This window comes from Kogia breviceps, chromosome 3 (assembly GCF_026419965.1).
Source record: "Kogia breviceps isolate mKogBre1 chromosome 3, mKogBre1 haplotype 1, whole genome shotgun sequence".
Taxonomy (NCBI): domain Eukaryota; kingdom Metazoa; phylum Chordata; class Mammalia; order Artiodactyla; family Physeteridae; genus Kogia; species Kogia breviceps.
The window spans coordinates 170,873,558-170,887,385 of record NC_081312.1 but is presented as its reverse complement, the minus strand read 5'-3'; the positions used below and the strand labels follow the sequence as shown (position 1 = coordinate 170,887,385).

At 38.2% G+C, this 13,828-nt stretch overlaps 1 protein-coding gene across 49 annotated transcripts in view; it reads right to left on the bottom strand.

The window, feature by feature from the left end:
• PARD3 (par-3 family cell polarity regulator) overlaps window positions 1-13,828 on the bottom strand; it is a 704,173-nt gene that overhangs the window by 281,847 nt on the left and 408,498 nt on the right. For 31 of the 49 annotated variants that reach the window (XM_067030330.1, XM_067030326.1, XM_067030325.1 and 28 more), the window contains 3 exons: window positions 9,555-9,706; window positions 8,449-8,493; window positions 2,112-2,339 (listed from right to left, as the gene is read on the bottom strand). In XM_067030330.1, coding sequence (XP_066886431.1) covers window positions 2,112-2,339; window positions 8,449-8,493; window positions 9,555-9,706 — 425 coding nt within the window. The remainder of the gene's footprint in view (window positions 1-2,111; window positions 2,340-8,448; window positions 8,494-9,554; window positions 9,707-13,828) is intronic. The other 18 variants (XM_067030322.1, XM_067030332.1, XM_067030324.1 and 15 more) reach the window with 3 other exon arrangements.

Here is a 13,828-nt window from a genome sequence, read left to right as displayed (position 1 = left end):
TGTACAAGAGTTGCCTTTCTCTGGCCATATCCAAAGTTCACCAGACTGGTCTAGAAAAATACATCACAAAGTCAGGACTTTGGGAAAACCCAGCACTTTGTGGTCGAAGGTGCACGCTGTCACAGTGTGTCTCTCTCAGCTCCCGTCCAGAACTTTCCCTGCCCTACACAAATCGTAGTTTGTCTATGTACTGGGTTTTGTCTTGATGATAGTTGAATACAAAAGTTTTCATATAAAATACTTAAATCTGTTCTTTCCAATTAAAAAAGGAGACTAAGTTTATAGAGGGACAAATTTAGATGTTCACACCAGTGGGAAGCTCTGGAGGCTACAGAATTAAGAACATGCCTGGTACTGATAGCTATGCCATCCCCTGTTGCACATTTGAAATAAGTGATATATGTGAGAAAATTGCATTTATGAGGGAATTTAAATAACATTTTAACCAGCACAAGAAAAAAGCTCAGAAGCATAAATTGTGCTTACAAAAACAAATATGGAGGTGCCAAAGCACTGTATCTCTTATTAAATATGCACCCAGGACAGAGGCAAGATCTCTAAGTGATATAGGGTCCTCACTCTAGAAAGGCAGCGCGAGTAATACTGGTAAGGCTGGCAAGGAACCACTGATACGCCGGGAAAAACCCAAGAGGGTTGAAAACTCATATGACTCAGGATCTTGGAGACCAAGATTGGCAGCAAAAATAGGAAATATGTTCTTCATCTGGGAACAATGAGCTGCACAGATTTGAAATCACTGGCTGGATGGAGTGAACAACTGTCCAGATTTAGACTAAGAAATCTGGGGGGAGAAAGCAGTGATCCTCTCCTAAGCTTTGCTTTGTGTGTTACATTATGGCAGAAATATTCATCGTCCGAAACACATTATATCTGATAGGCAAAGATTATATAATTTTGCTTTAAATCTCCTCAGAATGTGACTTTCATTTAAAACTCTCCTTCCCCAGCACAGACTTCCTTAGGTACCTGTGATCGAAGTGGTTCACCCAAAAGTTAAACTGTAATTGTTTACAATCCACCTAAATGATCTCTGCTTTGACCCTGGGCAGTGGTGTCTCCAGCTTTCCTTCTCTTTTCTTTCTCCCTCTAGCTTTTCTTACAATGGTTAGATGGGTAGAGTCACTCTGAAGGTAGAAAACTAAAATGTGATTTAGTAGATACGGACAATATAAGTTAATCAACAATTTTTTCTGTTAGGACTCTAGTCCTTTCTCTTCTAAGTAAATATGCTACTGAGTTTCTTCCTTATGTTTAAATTGAATGGCTATTTTTATACCATAAATACTTAACTACAGTGACAACTCCCTGAAGCATACATTTGTACGTATTTATAAATGTTACTTTTTTCTCAATACACTATGGAAAACACATTGCTCATTCATGGTAACCTTTGACTTTCAATAATCTTGGCTTAAAATATTTGGCAATTTGGAAATACACATACACAAATATGTCTTGCTAGCTCAGTTCAAAGAAAGCAAGAGTAATTCATAAAAACAAAACAAAAATATGTTATCAAAATCACAGATGATTACATGTACTCATTTGAGATATATTAAAGACATACTATACAGCAGTGGTTTTCAAATATTTTGGTCTCAGGATACCTTTATACTCCTAAAATTTATTAAGGACTCAAAATTTTATGTGGATTATGTCTGTCAATATTTACTAAACTAAAACTGAGAAAGTTTAAAAATACAAATTACTTCATAAAAAATAATAGATTTCATGTTAACAGAAATTATGGTTTTTAGAAAAAAAACCACCGTATTCTCCAAAAACGATTATTGAGAACAATGGCAAATCTCTTTAATATCTAGCTGAAAAGTTTCTTCTATCTTCTCGCATTCAGTCTATTGCAATATCACGTGACATGTTGCCTCTAGAAAACCCAACTGTACACTTGTGAGAGAATAAGAGTAAAAAAGGTAAATAACATCTTCTTCTTATTATGAAAATAATTTAGATCTCCTGGATCCCTTTGAAGGGATGCTGGGAACCCCTAGGGTTCCCTGGAGCACACTTTAAGAACTTCTGCTTTATAGAGATGCCTGGCATGGCTACTCTTTCAGACATTGTAAACTTACATGTCTCCATGCCTTCATCGTCGTCATCTGCCGCAGGTTTATCATAGGACTTGTCAATGGCAGCTCTGAAGCTTTCATTGCATCCCCTTCCTCGGATTATCCGCGGCCGCGGGCGATGGAAAGGAATGTCCCCATTCAAAGTCACCTCAGCGACTGCTGTCTGCAGACTCTCTAAAGAGCTTGACTTCTTCAGACCCAAGGAAGGCCCCACATCTCTGCCGGGAGAACCTTGGAGGTTTGCAAAAACAAAATCTTAGTTAGAATGAGTGGAGAAAATTACATGTCTGAATATCTACAAATTGTAGAAAATATCAGGCACATAAATTATTTGCTCAACGTCAACTTCTGGACTGTGGGTGGCAAGATATAAAAAGTAAAGTAACAGTAACTAATTTTAGCTTTTCCCAAATGTACATCAAAGTAGGTCTATTTTCTCTATTCTCATTAGGAAACACTCTGAGTTATTAGTTTCCATTTTTAGCTTAACAGATGAAATCGTTGTCAAATCATTTGCTCCAAGTTATGTCAATAATATAAAAGAGGCAGAAAACCCAGGAGCTCATTTGAAAAGCAGAATGATGAGAAGGCTGAGGGAAGCAACCAAGAGTAAGCTTCAAAATGTAGCTGAAATCATTGTTTGGCGGTTTAAAGTTATTTACAATGGAAGTGAAACTTTCACCTCAGTGAATTTCATCAAGGCTTTTCCTCATCATGGTGCAGGTTCGGACAACTCAGCAAGTAAGAAAAGCACAAGAGACCACGTGTCACCAATAGAAACAGGGCACCCTGGCACCAGGTAGAAACCTAATTCTGGAAAACGGTAGTTCTCTTGGAAAAGCAACACAAGATGTGAATAGAAACAAACTATATAAGGGCGAGAGAGAGACACAGAGAGAGAGAGAGAGAGAGAGAAGTAAGGGAGAAAGGACTCAAGAGCTGGATGTGAGTACTTAGAGCTCCAGGCCTGCAAAGAGCAACAGGTGATGAACAAAAGGAACAAGACATCACAGTTACCAAGAAATTTCAGTAGGATGGCAGGAGAGAATTCAGAGGATTAAAAATGTGGCTCTGGGGACTTCCCTGGTCGTCCAGTAGTTAAGACTCTGCGCTCCCAATGCAGGGGGCCTGGGTTCAATCCCTGGTTGGGGAACTAAGATCCCACATGCCACAACTAAAAACAGATCCTGCATGCCACAGCGAAGACCCCTGTGCCGCATCTAAGACCCGGTGCAGCCAAATAAATAAATAAATATTTTTTTTAAAATGTGGCTCTGTGATTTGAGGATCTAGGGCAGGAAGTCCCGAGACGGTAACCAAGCTTTAGAAGGCAATCAAAATCGATTTCTTTAAACAGGTAAGACAAACTCATCCATCATTGCTTGACCCAGCACTCAGAGATAGATGAAATTAGCCTCTAGATGGCTGAAATGCCAGCAACCACCAGCTGGGTAATCCAGGTTACAGAACTAGTTCTTCACTTATACTGTTAAAAAGACAGGTGCAAAAAAAAAAAAAAAAAAAAAAAAAATGTAGGGTAGGAGAGGCTGGATAGTTTCTCTCCAAGTGGGGCCATCAGCCCATATGTGGATCAATAATTATGGAGTAGCCTTGATATGTTATCACTTAGAAGACAAATAGTTCTCACACGGGCTTTCCATTGCTCAGAGTATAAAACAGAATATAAATTAAATTGGGAGAGTCAAAACAAGAATTATCTTTGTAAGATTCATTTACATGACACCTTTCACATAATTTTCACAATGGGGTAGCAGTTTTAAGTTAGTATGTTAAAATGTAACATAGGCAGAAAGGCAGACAGATGACTCTAAAGAAGAAAAAATATTCTATAAACCATTGTGCTTGGGAGAAAAATATAATTTATTTAACTTTTTCCATGCAGGTTTGTATATATTTGATTATTTATTTTTTGACAAAAATTCACAAGAAATGTTTCTTTCTAGGATGATCAATCTTACTTTTTCTCTTGATAGCCCTATTTTTTTTTTTTTTTTTTTTGTGGTACGCGGGCCTCTCACTGTTGTGGCCTCTCCCGTTGCGGAGCACAGGCTCCGGACGCGCAGGCTCAGCGGCCATGACTCACGGGCCCAGCCGCTCCGCGACATGTGGGATCTTCCCGGACCCGGGCACGAACCCGTGTCTCCTGCATCGGCAGGCGGATTCTCAACCACTGCACCACCAGGGAAGCCCGATAGCCCTATTTTTGACAAGTTCATGTTTTAAATACCCATAAAGGTCATGTCACAGGAAGGAAAATGAATTTTGTTCCGAAAAATGAAAGAAAAAGTAAGAAATCAAAGAATCAAAGAGAATGGGAAAAGATGATTCCTGGGTAGGGACATTTACGTTCACATTTTCTAGAATTAGCACTAGGAAGATCTTTTTCTGAATAAATCATGCCTATCAATTTTCATAACTTACTAGTTCCATTTAGGTCCTATAAACATTTATATGGCAAATATTCAGTACATTCTTGGCTTCACAAAGGACATGTTTATGTATATATGTATGTATACATGTATGCATCTATATGTATCTACGTATATATCTCCAATGAAGATTTGATGCTTCCAGTAAAGGTTATCATAAAAACATAATTTATGGGCTTCCCTGGTGGCGCAGTGGTTAAGAATCCACCTGCCGATGCAGGGGACACAGGCTCGATCCCTGGTCCGGGAAGATCCCACATGCTGCAGAGTAACTAAGCCCATGGGCCACAGCTCTCGAGCCTGCGCTCTAGAGCCCGCGAGCCACAGCTACTGAGCCTGCATGCCACAACTACTGAAACCCAAGTGCCTAGAGCCCGTGCTCCACAACAAGAGAAGCCAGTGCAATGAGAAGCCCGCACACCGCAATGAAGAGCAGACCCCACTCGCCGCAACTAGAGAAAGCCCACATGCAGCAATGAAGGCCCAACGCAGCCAAAAAAAAAAAAACCCCATAATTTATGTATGAAAAGTTAGCTGAGATTTGACTTAAGATACTCAGAGCACTAAAAGCTTTAATAATTTCAGATATGGCATGAGTGTTTATTCAAATAAATGTATATATATTACATGTATATAAATATTGATATATGTATAGATAAATGTATATATGTATTTATTAAGAAACAAAACACAAGCAAATCAGGGATAAAAAAATGATGGAATTGTAACTAAATAAGCAATAGATATTTTGTAAACATAATTGGGAGCTTACCTATCTACTCTTTTCTCTAAATTCTTAACACTGTAGTATAACATTTTGGCAAAATGTTGATAATTATATATGGTGGGTATTGGGTATATGGTAGGTTAATAAACTACAGTCTTTAGATATGGTTGAAAATTTTCATAACATCTATAATTTGTGCATCTATAACAGGGATCAGCAAACTAGGGGCCAAATCTGGAAATTCTGACCGGAACACAGCCATGTCCATTCATTTGCATATCCTCCATGCCTTGTCTTCACACGACATCAGAATTAAGTAATTGCACCAGAGACTGTTTGGTCTACAAGATCTACCATATTTACTCCCTGGCTCTTTACAGAGAGAGCTTGCTGACTCTTGATCTATAACATGGATTTCATTCATGCAAGTGCTATGTTTGTCAAAGAAACTTTAACAGAGATTTTGTTAAGTAATAAATTGATAAGATTCCTAAATGAGGATCACTGAGATTCCTAACATCATAAACTTATCATTTAGCAGGAATAAAAGCTGAAAATATCTCTCACTATATAAAGTAGGGGCAAGACAGTAGTTTTATTTACACACACAAAAAATCAATGTCTCTAAATTTTAAATTATTTTAAATGTAAAATAATAATTTTTAAATTATTTTAAATTTAAAATAATAATTTAAAAATAGTATTTTGAAGCTCCTTATATAAATCTTTTAGGTCATTGGGATATTTTGCTTATTTTTTATATTCAAGGATTAAACTATTAGAAACACAATTCTCTTATTGCTGTTCCTTCTTTTCTTGCAGAAAGTAAATTTACCCCCCAAATATCATAGAAGATTCCTAAATCCAGGAATAAAGGGGGAAATCATAATCATACTATTTTCCTTAGGTCTATTTTTCTACTCTTACCTACTAATACGTGTCTCACCAAAAAAAAAAAAGGAGAGGATGTCTTTTGCAAGGGCAAAGGGAAATGAATTCAATTTTCATTATGAAAGGCTTACAGCTAGACAGATGATCTACACTAAAATGCCACTGTGACTCTACCAAAAACCTTTGGACTAAACTGTAAAATCATGATAATCTTAGCAATTCAAGTGAAGTGAAGAAAGAAAAATAACTGAAAATCTGTTCACTGTCTAATACTGGAGGATGGGAAGGATTCAGTGTAGATATTTTATTCATTGTAGATTTAAAAGCAATAGACCAGAAACTACTTTGATGTCTATGTAATAATTTTTTGTCCCAAGTTTTTCCAATTTAATTCGGTAGGATAGATTGCATAGTATTTTATAAATGCTTTTTATCTAGGATCTAACTAACGTTCTACGGCACTATGAAAGCAGATGATTCAATTAGATGATAAAAATCTGCCTTCTCACCATGAAAGTTATTTAATGTTTTCAGTTGAAATCTGGATATTATTATTTTTTAATCATAATAAATTGTACTTTTCCTGTTAATGAGTTGGTTAAATTAACTATTTTCCTTACTTTACCTAATTGGCATATTATATAAAGTCATGTTCTTTAATCTGAGCAGCTCAATTTGTTTTTTATAAACATTAACTTGAACAGGGGTTACTTCTTGCAAAGTACTGAATACCATTAACTCCAAAAACTTATTACTAATTTACATATGTAAACTATCAAATAATGCTTTTCTTTAGCTCTGCTTCAGAATTCCAATGAATGTTATGTTTGATTAAAAAAATAACTACTTAATAAGGGCTGAGGCTATTGTTAATTGCCCTGCACTACAGTTAATCCAATGATTTACTGGATGTAGTTTTTACAATCTATCTTTACAGAATGTGAAAACTCCAACCATGTCCACAATTATCTTTACATATGTATGTGGGATACATATTTTTCAAGAAGCCTAAAACTAATTACTACTACAGGTTAAAAAGGTGAATTGAAGCTAATTAGTGCTAAGTGGTGTAACTACATCATACTGGATCTAGAATAATTAAAATTCTACTCCGAACTTATAATAATAAATCAAAACGCTCAATTGTACAAAGCACATGACTTTAATTACACATAAAGACTTTCCTCTGATTACTGTCATAAAATAACATATAAAATCTACTATCATGTGAAACCCAGTTCAAAATAATCCATTGTTTCTACGGAATGATTTAGGCAACATTTTAGAAGCAAGCCCTAAATAGTTAAAAATACAAACAAAAACAAAAACAAGGGCTTCCCTGGTGGCGCAGTGGTTAAGGATCTGCCTGCCAATGCAGGGGACAGGGTTCAAGCCCTGGTCCAGGAAGATCCCACAGGCGGCGGAGCAACTAAGCCTGTGCGCCACAACTACTGAGCTTGCACTCTAGAGCCCACGAGCCACAACTACTGAGCCCGCAAGCCACAACTACTGAAGCCCATGCACCTAGAGCCCGTGCTCCTCAACGAAAGAAGCCACCACAATGAGAGGCCCACGCACCTCAACAAAGAGTATCCCTCGCTCGCCGCAACTAGAGAAAGCCCGCACACAGCAATGAAAACCCAACGCAGCCAAAAAATAAATAAATTAAAACAAAAAACAAAAACAAAACCAAAACCTTCAAGCAGGTTCACAAAGATAAGGATGCAATACATAGTCTAATTCAATGTTAGGTAACTACGAACCAATGCTTGCATCAGAAAAAGATCTAAGCTTTTCTGAGTGACTAATGAGAGCAATACTAGACACTGTCCTTCAATGAAAATATTTATATTTGTGCCATTATCCGTCAAACAAAAATCGCCACTTTGAGAATCACTTTTGGATGTTAACCTAAGCATCAGATAGATGACTTCGAAACGAAGAATCCACCCAAAGAGATCACGCTTTCAGGATTTTGACTTTTTAAAAAAATTGTGACGAAACATTCCCACACAAATATAATTAAGAAGATCAAGGTTGTTTTAGTGTTTCTGAAGCACTAAATTATATTTCCATTTACTATGCACTACAGTGATAAATTTCTTCGCAAGAAAATTTTCCTTTTCTTGTACCAGTTGATTTCCTACTATGAAAACATCCGTGCCAGCCTGGAATATTTATGTTTACGTGCTATGTGATTGGCAGCTCTATAATTATGATAAGCTCCTTGGACCGCAGTTTCTATGGCAACAGTCTAAGTGTCCATTCTTACCTGCTTTCTGGTCATCCACTGTATTGAGTTTAGTCTCGTCAGCTACTGTTAAAAGGTAAATGTATAATGGTTAGCCCAGTTAGTCCCACAGCCCAACATGCTTCAACCATTCCCAGATCTTTTCAGTTAGGTGATAATTCTTAGGTAATATCTCATGCAAAATATATGAAATATCAAGCAAACATTCATAATCAAAAAAAGGGGAAAAAAAGCAGTGTCTCCATGCAATGCCAGTCATGTCATTTCACAGACACGTGTGTTATTGATATGTTAGCATATCATAATTAGCCAGGCAAGGAATAGCCCGATTTTTCTTTTCTGCATGGGATAAATGAATGCTTTTAGTCTCGAAGTACAAACAGCCACCAGAGAACAGCGTAAATACGTTCTAGTTGATTAACAAAGGTTTTTCTAATCATTCAGTTGGTGTATGGATATAATTAATTAACTTGTTTGTTTGTTTTGGTTTTGGGGTGGATTTGGATTTTAAAAGAGACACTACCTGATTGGTGTTTGATTGAACAACTAGGATAATTTTCCTCCTCTCATTTGCTTCCAAACACTTTCTACAATAAATATGCTCTTAAATTATGCCTCCAGTTAAAGGCCTTAATTATCAACACATAAGAGTTTCTATCAAATAAAGCTTAAAGGACAGCAATGGAAGGAAAATATCATGAAGTAACCAAACTCTAGACATGGATTGAGATAATGGTTTCTCTCCAAAACTGCTTCTTCTGGTTCGAACATCCCCACAACCAACCAAATCATATTCCAATGAAACTGGTTTTAAGCAGCGAAAGTGTTAAAACATTGCATTTTTTTCAAATAAAGATACATGAATAGAGCATGATATGCACATGTGTTTGTTTCTTTTCTCATCAGAAAACATATATATTAACATATTGCACATGATGTAAACATGCCACTTAGGAGAAGTATGGTTATCTCAAACTTGGAGAAAAACTAATTTTTGCCAAATTGCCTCATTTCGCATTTATTTTCTCTATTGCTCACAGTAAACAGACATGTGTTTGGGACCATCAATTTTCATCTGAAAGCATCTAAACTGTATTTAGATAAAGATTCATGGAGATTGTACTCACTACCTAAATCCATGCTTTTTGATTTTCGCGTTTTAACGAAATCCAATTGACTGGCATCTGAAAATTGCTTTGTGCGTTTTTCTGACATACTCTGACGTCCAAATCCCTCTCGTTGAAAAGCAAGAACTGGATCGACGTCTGGACTCAAAGAGCTGGCGTGAAGAGAAAGAGAAACATAAAAACATTTACTGAAAATAAGAGACATGACGTTCAGGAAAGTTCATCTACACCTGTGTGTATGAATGTGTGTATATGGATAGTCCTCAGAAATATTTAAACTAAATAGCACAAATACAGTCCATCAAAAAAAAAACTGTGGTTGTGTAGGAGGTGATGGGAAAATATGACATTAATTTACATTTAGAGCAATTCCTTATCCATGTGAGAAAGACTGAATCTTTGAGGAAAACTTTCATATATTAATACAAATACTGGCAGCAAATTAGTGACTATATGAATTGCAACTGAATAGAAGTTTTGAAAAGGGTATGTTCTGCAGACTTCTGGTTGACAAGGGGGATGGGAATGGGGGAGGGACGGATTGGGAGTCTGGGATTAGCAGATGCAAACTATTACATACAAAATGGATAGACAACAAGGTCCTACTGTATCGTACAGGGAACTCTAGTCAATACCCTGTGATAAACCATAATGGAACCAAATATGAAAAAGAATGTATATATGTATAACTGAATCACTTTGCTGTACAGCAGAAATTAACACAACATTGTAAATCAACTCTACTTCAGTAAAATAAATTTTTGTTAAAAATAGCATACGTTCTGGTCATCTTATATATCCTTTATCTTATGTTTCAGAAGAAAAACCAAAACACCTTTATGGCATGTCGTTTTATGAGGATGTAGCTTCTCTGCAATACTTACTCAACTGAGAAGAAATCAACTCAACAAATCACGATCAGAACCTATTCTGATGCAAGTGTGGTGCCGCGTACCAAAGTCAAAGTAATAAATAAGAAAAGATCTCTATTCCCTAAGAAGAATACCAAACCAGAAGCACACAGAAGACTGTGGATGCATGGATGGGAGACTGACTGGTATTCCAGGGGGTCCGGAAAAGCATGACTAAGTCTGGATGGCATTTGATTTGTGTGACACCAACACAGTGGCTCTGGCAGAGACATTGAAGCACAGGGCAGGTCAGTGGTAACAGGATACAGTATCAAGTGTTTTCACAATGGAAGTGGCAGGGGAATCGGTCCTATTTGTAAAATCCCACTAACACTTTCAGAAGCACCACCCGGTGCTGTGAGCCCAACCCCGCAATGAAGTGGTTTTTCTCTATGCTGAGCCCAGTGAGTGAGTAGAGAGCTCTCCTGTATCAGTGTGGAGCCACCTTGCCTATGTGGCCACATAGCAGAACATCCCTCTACAGCTCACTGGACACACTAGAGTGTGGCGGCCTCTCCACTACGTCAGCTTCCACTACACAAGCCCTCCTTATGCTTCTGCTGGAAACCAGCTTCTCTAAGCCTGTATTGGTCCTATGGGAATAACCATGCATATTGGTAAAAGGGTAGTGATCTGGTTTGGATATACATCAGAAATTTAGCTGCAATTCACCGGGCATGAAATGACAAATGGCATCAGGGAAGGGCTAAACCAAAAACTGCGACAAGGAAGACATCAGGCAGTGCTTCGCCATCAGGTGATGTGGCCTGAACGCTTTGAGCCCCTGTGTCTTCGTTGGCTCCATGAAAAAAAGAGGGGCCCCAACCACTGGCCGGGCCACTGAGAGAATTCAAGGACACAAGGGGAAAGCCCTCAGTAAACTGCAAACCACCATGCAAAATAAATTATTATTAGCCAACAAAGACCTGCTATCTCAAATTTTCAAAGTTATGAAAATTATGATAACGGAAACAGGGTATTTAAAAACCAACCACCAACCAAAAGCTCAAAAAGGAAATGAACGATCCTTCTCCATCTTTTCCACCAAGTACAGAGCAGGGCCCGGGGAGGAGGCAACGTAGGTGCCTGGGACTCAGAATTCAAGGGAGCTCTGATCTCAGGGTCCTGTGAGTTCAGGGGCCACACATGAGAGTGAGAAGCTCCTTACGTTTGCTCCCCTGGGCACCTAGCTGGCTAACCCTTGTTCTGGCCCGGGGACTGGGAGCTCAGGCCAAAGCAAAAATGATTTTTTTATGTAAAACACTATGTTATATCCTAATCAATGTTATTTTGTTTGCATCCTACACTAAATCTTTTCATTTTTAATATATCATATCTCATCTGTAAAGCCCGGAATAAACTGGACGTTCCAGGAAGAAGCAGGGTCATGTTCACCTAGAAGCCTTAGGTGCCCCTTCTCATACTACTCTGCTTAGACCCTATGTATGTATGTACATACATATGTGTGCACAGCTCCATCATATATTATGTATATAAGTAGAGACTGCTTTTATACATTTCTTAAATATATATGTGTGTGTATATTATGCTTATATAGTAGTATCCACATACTACTATGCTTATGATTTCCAGGGCACATACATCCCAATTCAAAAACAGTCCTAGAAGTGAAAAATTAAAACCCATATGGTGAGAACTATGACCCAATCTTGCAACAATAAACACTAAATATTATATTTGAACTAAGAGTAATTCTTTTGTTTGTTTGTTTATTTTGGCCGTGCCATGCAGCATACGAGACATGCAGCATACGAGATCTTAGTTCCCCGACCAGGGATTGAACCCGCGGCCCCTGCAATGGAAGCTCGGAGTCTTAACCATGGGACCGCCGGGGAAGTCCAAGAGTAATTCTTTTTTTTTTTTTTTTTTTTTTTTGCGGTATGTGGGCCTCTCACTGTTGTGGCCTCTCCCATTGCGGAGCACAGGCTCCGGACGCGCAGGCCTAGCGGCCATGGCTCACGGGCTTAGTTGCTCCGCGGCATGTGGGATCTTCCCGGACCAGGGCACGAACCCGTGTCTCCTGCATCGGCAGGCGGATTCTCAACCACTGCGCCACCAGGGAAGCCCCAAGAGTAATTCTTTTACATACTGAAAGTTGATCTCTCCGACCATCCTGCACATTCTCATCAACCCTTTTCTGTATCGTGTGAATTACACTAAAACCTGAATTCCAAATAGGCATCAAATGTGTGAACAGAGTGAATCTGCAATACATTTTTAATAAAAATTATTGGTTAAAGGTTTTTCAAAGAAGTACAAATTTTTGTTCCTGAAAGCCACATCCTGGCGTATTTTTTAAACTAATTTTCTATCCTCTGAAATTATGTTGTCACTAAGATTAGTATTTGCTGTTTTACCTTCTTCACCTTAAAAACGTTATGTTCCCTAAATCAATTCATGGATTGAAAACAAGTATATTCTATCAGTTAAGAAATGCAAAGTTTAGCCATTTGACATATTCAGCCTTCCACAATCGTGCAGCGAACTGTACACATACACAACCGAAAATGGCAGATGAGTTTTTGAGTGAATAAGCATCTTAAAATAACTAAATATTCTTAAACCATAACATAATTAATTCTTCCCTATCAATATACCCATTAAACTAATTTCAGACACAAGAAACAATACGCTAGCATACTTAGCAAGTTAGTCTGCAGGACTGACAGCTGATTCTTTAAAGAATGTAACCATACCCTGACCCCCCCAAAAAGTTATTAAAATTCCAGTTATTAATCCTGCCTTATTGCCCTTTTGTTTTCATAACATTTTCATCAAGGATTAGGGAGATATTGTCAGGCTGGAAAAGCTTACATTTTCTGCTGTGATTCAGAACAGCTGCCATTCTTGTTTGGATAACCCTTCATTCATATTCTTTTCCAGCCCCTGCACATTCCCCACAGCAAAATCATACAAGTCCTCACTGTTTTATGAATCCCCTTAGGGAAATTAATGCCACACTCCAGCCCTGCTCGTTGTTTATTGACATTCACCAATACAGCATTTCTTAAGGCCCCAAACATCTATTCCTACAGCTGCCTTCAAAATTCCTCATCACGGTGGAGACTCAAAAGGTTTTTGTCCCTTCGATGAATACTGCAAGTATCTAATCCTTACTTTCTGTCACTGCTTTCACTTTCAGAAGGATATAAACTGCAGCGGAAAATGCTACAGCATCTGATTCACGTGGGGTTTTACTTTGTATGGTAGTTCCCCCTCTACGTTGAACCAAAAACCTCGTTCAAAGATAAGCTGTCGGGCTTCCCTGGTGGCGCAGTGGTTGAGAGTCCGCCGGCCGATGCAGGGGACGCGGGTTCGCGCCCCGGTCCGGGAGGATCCCAC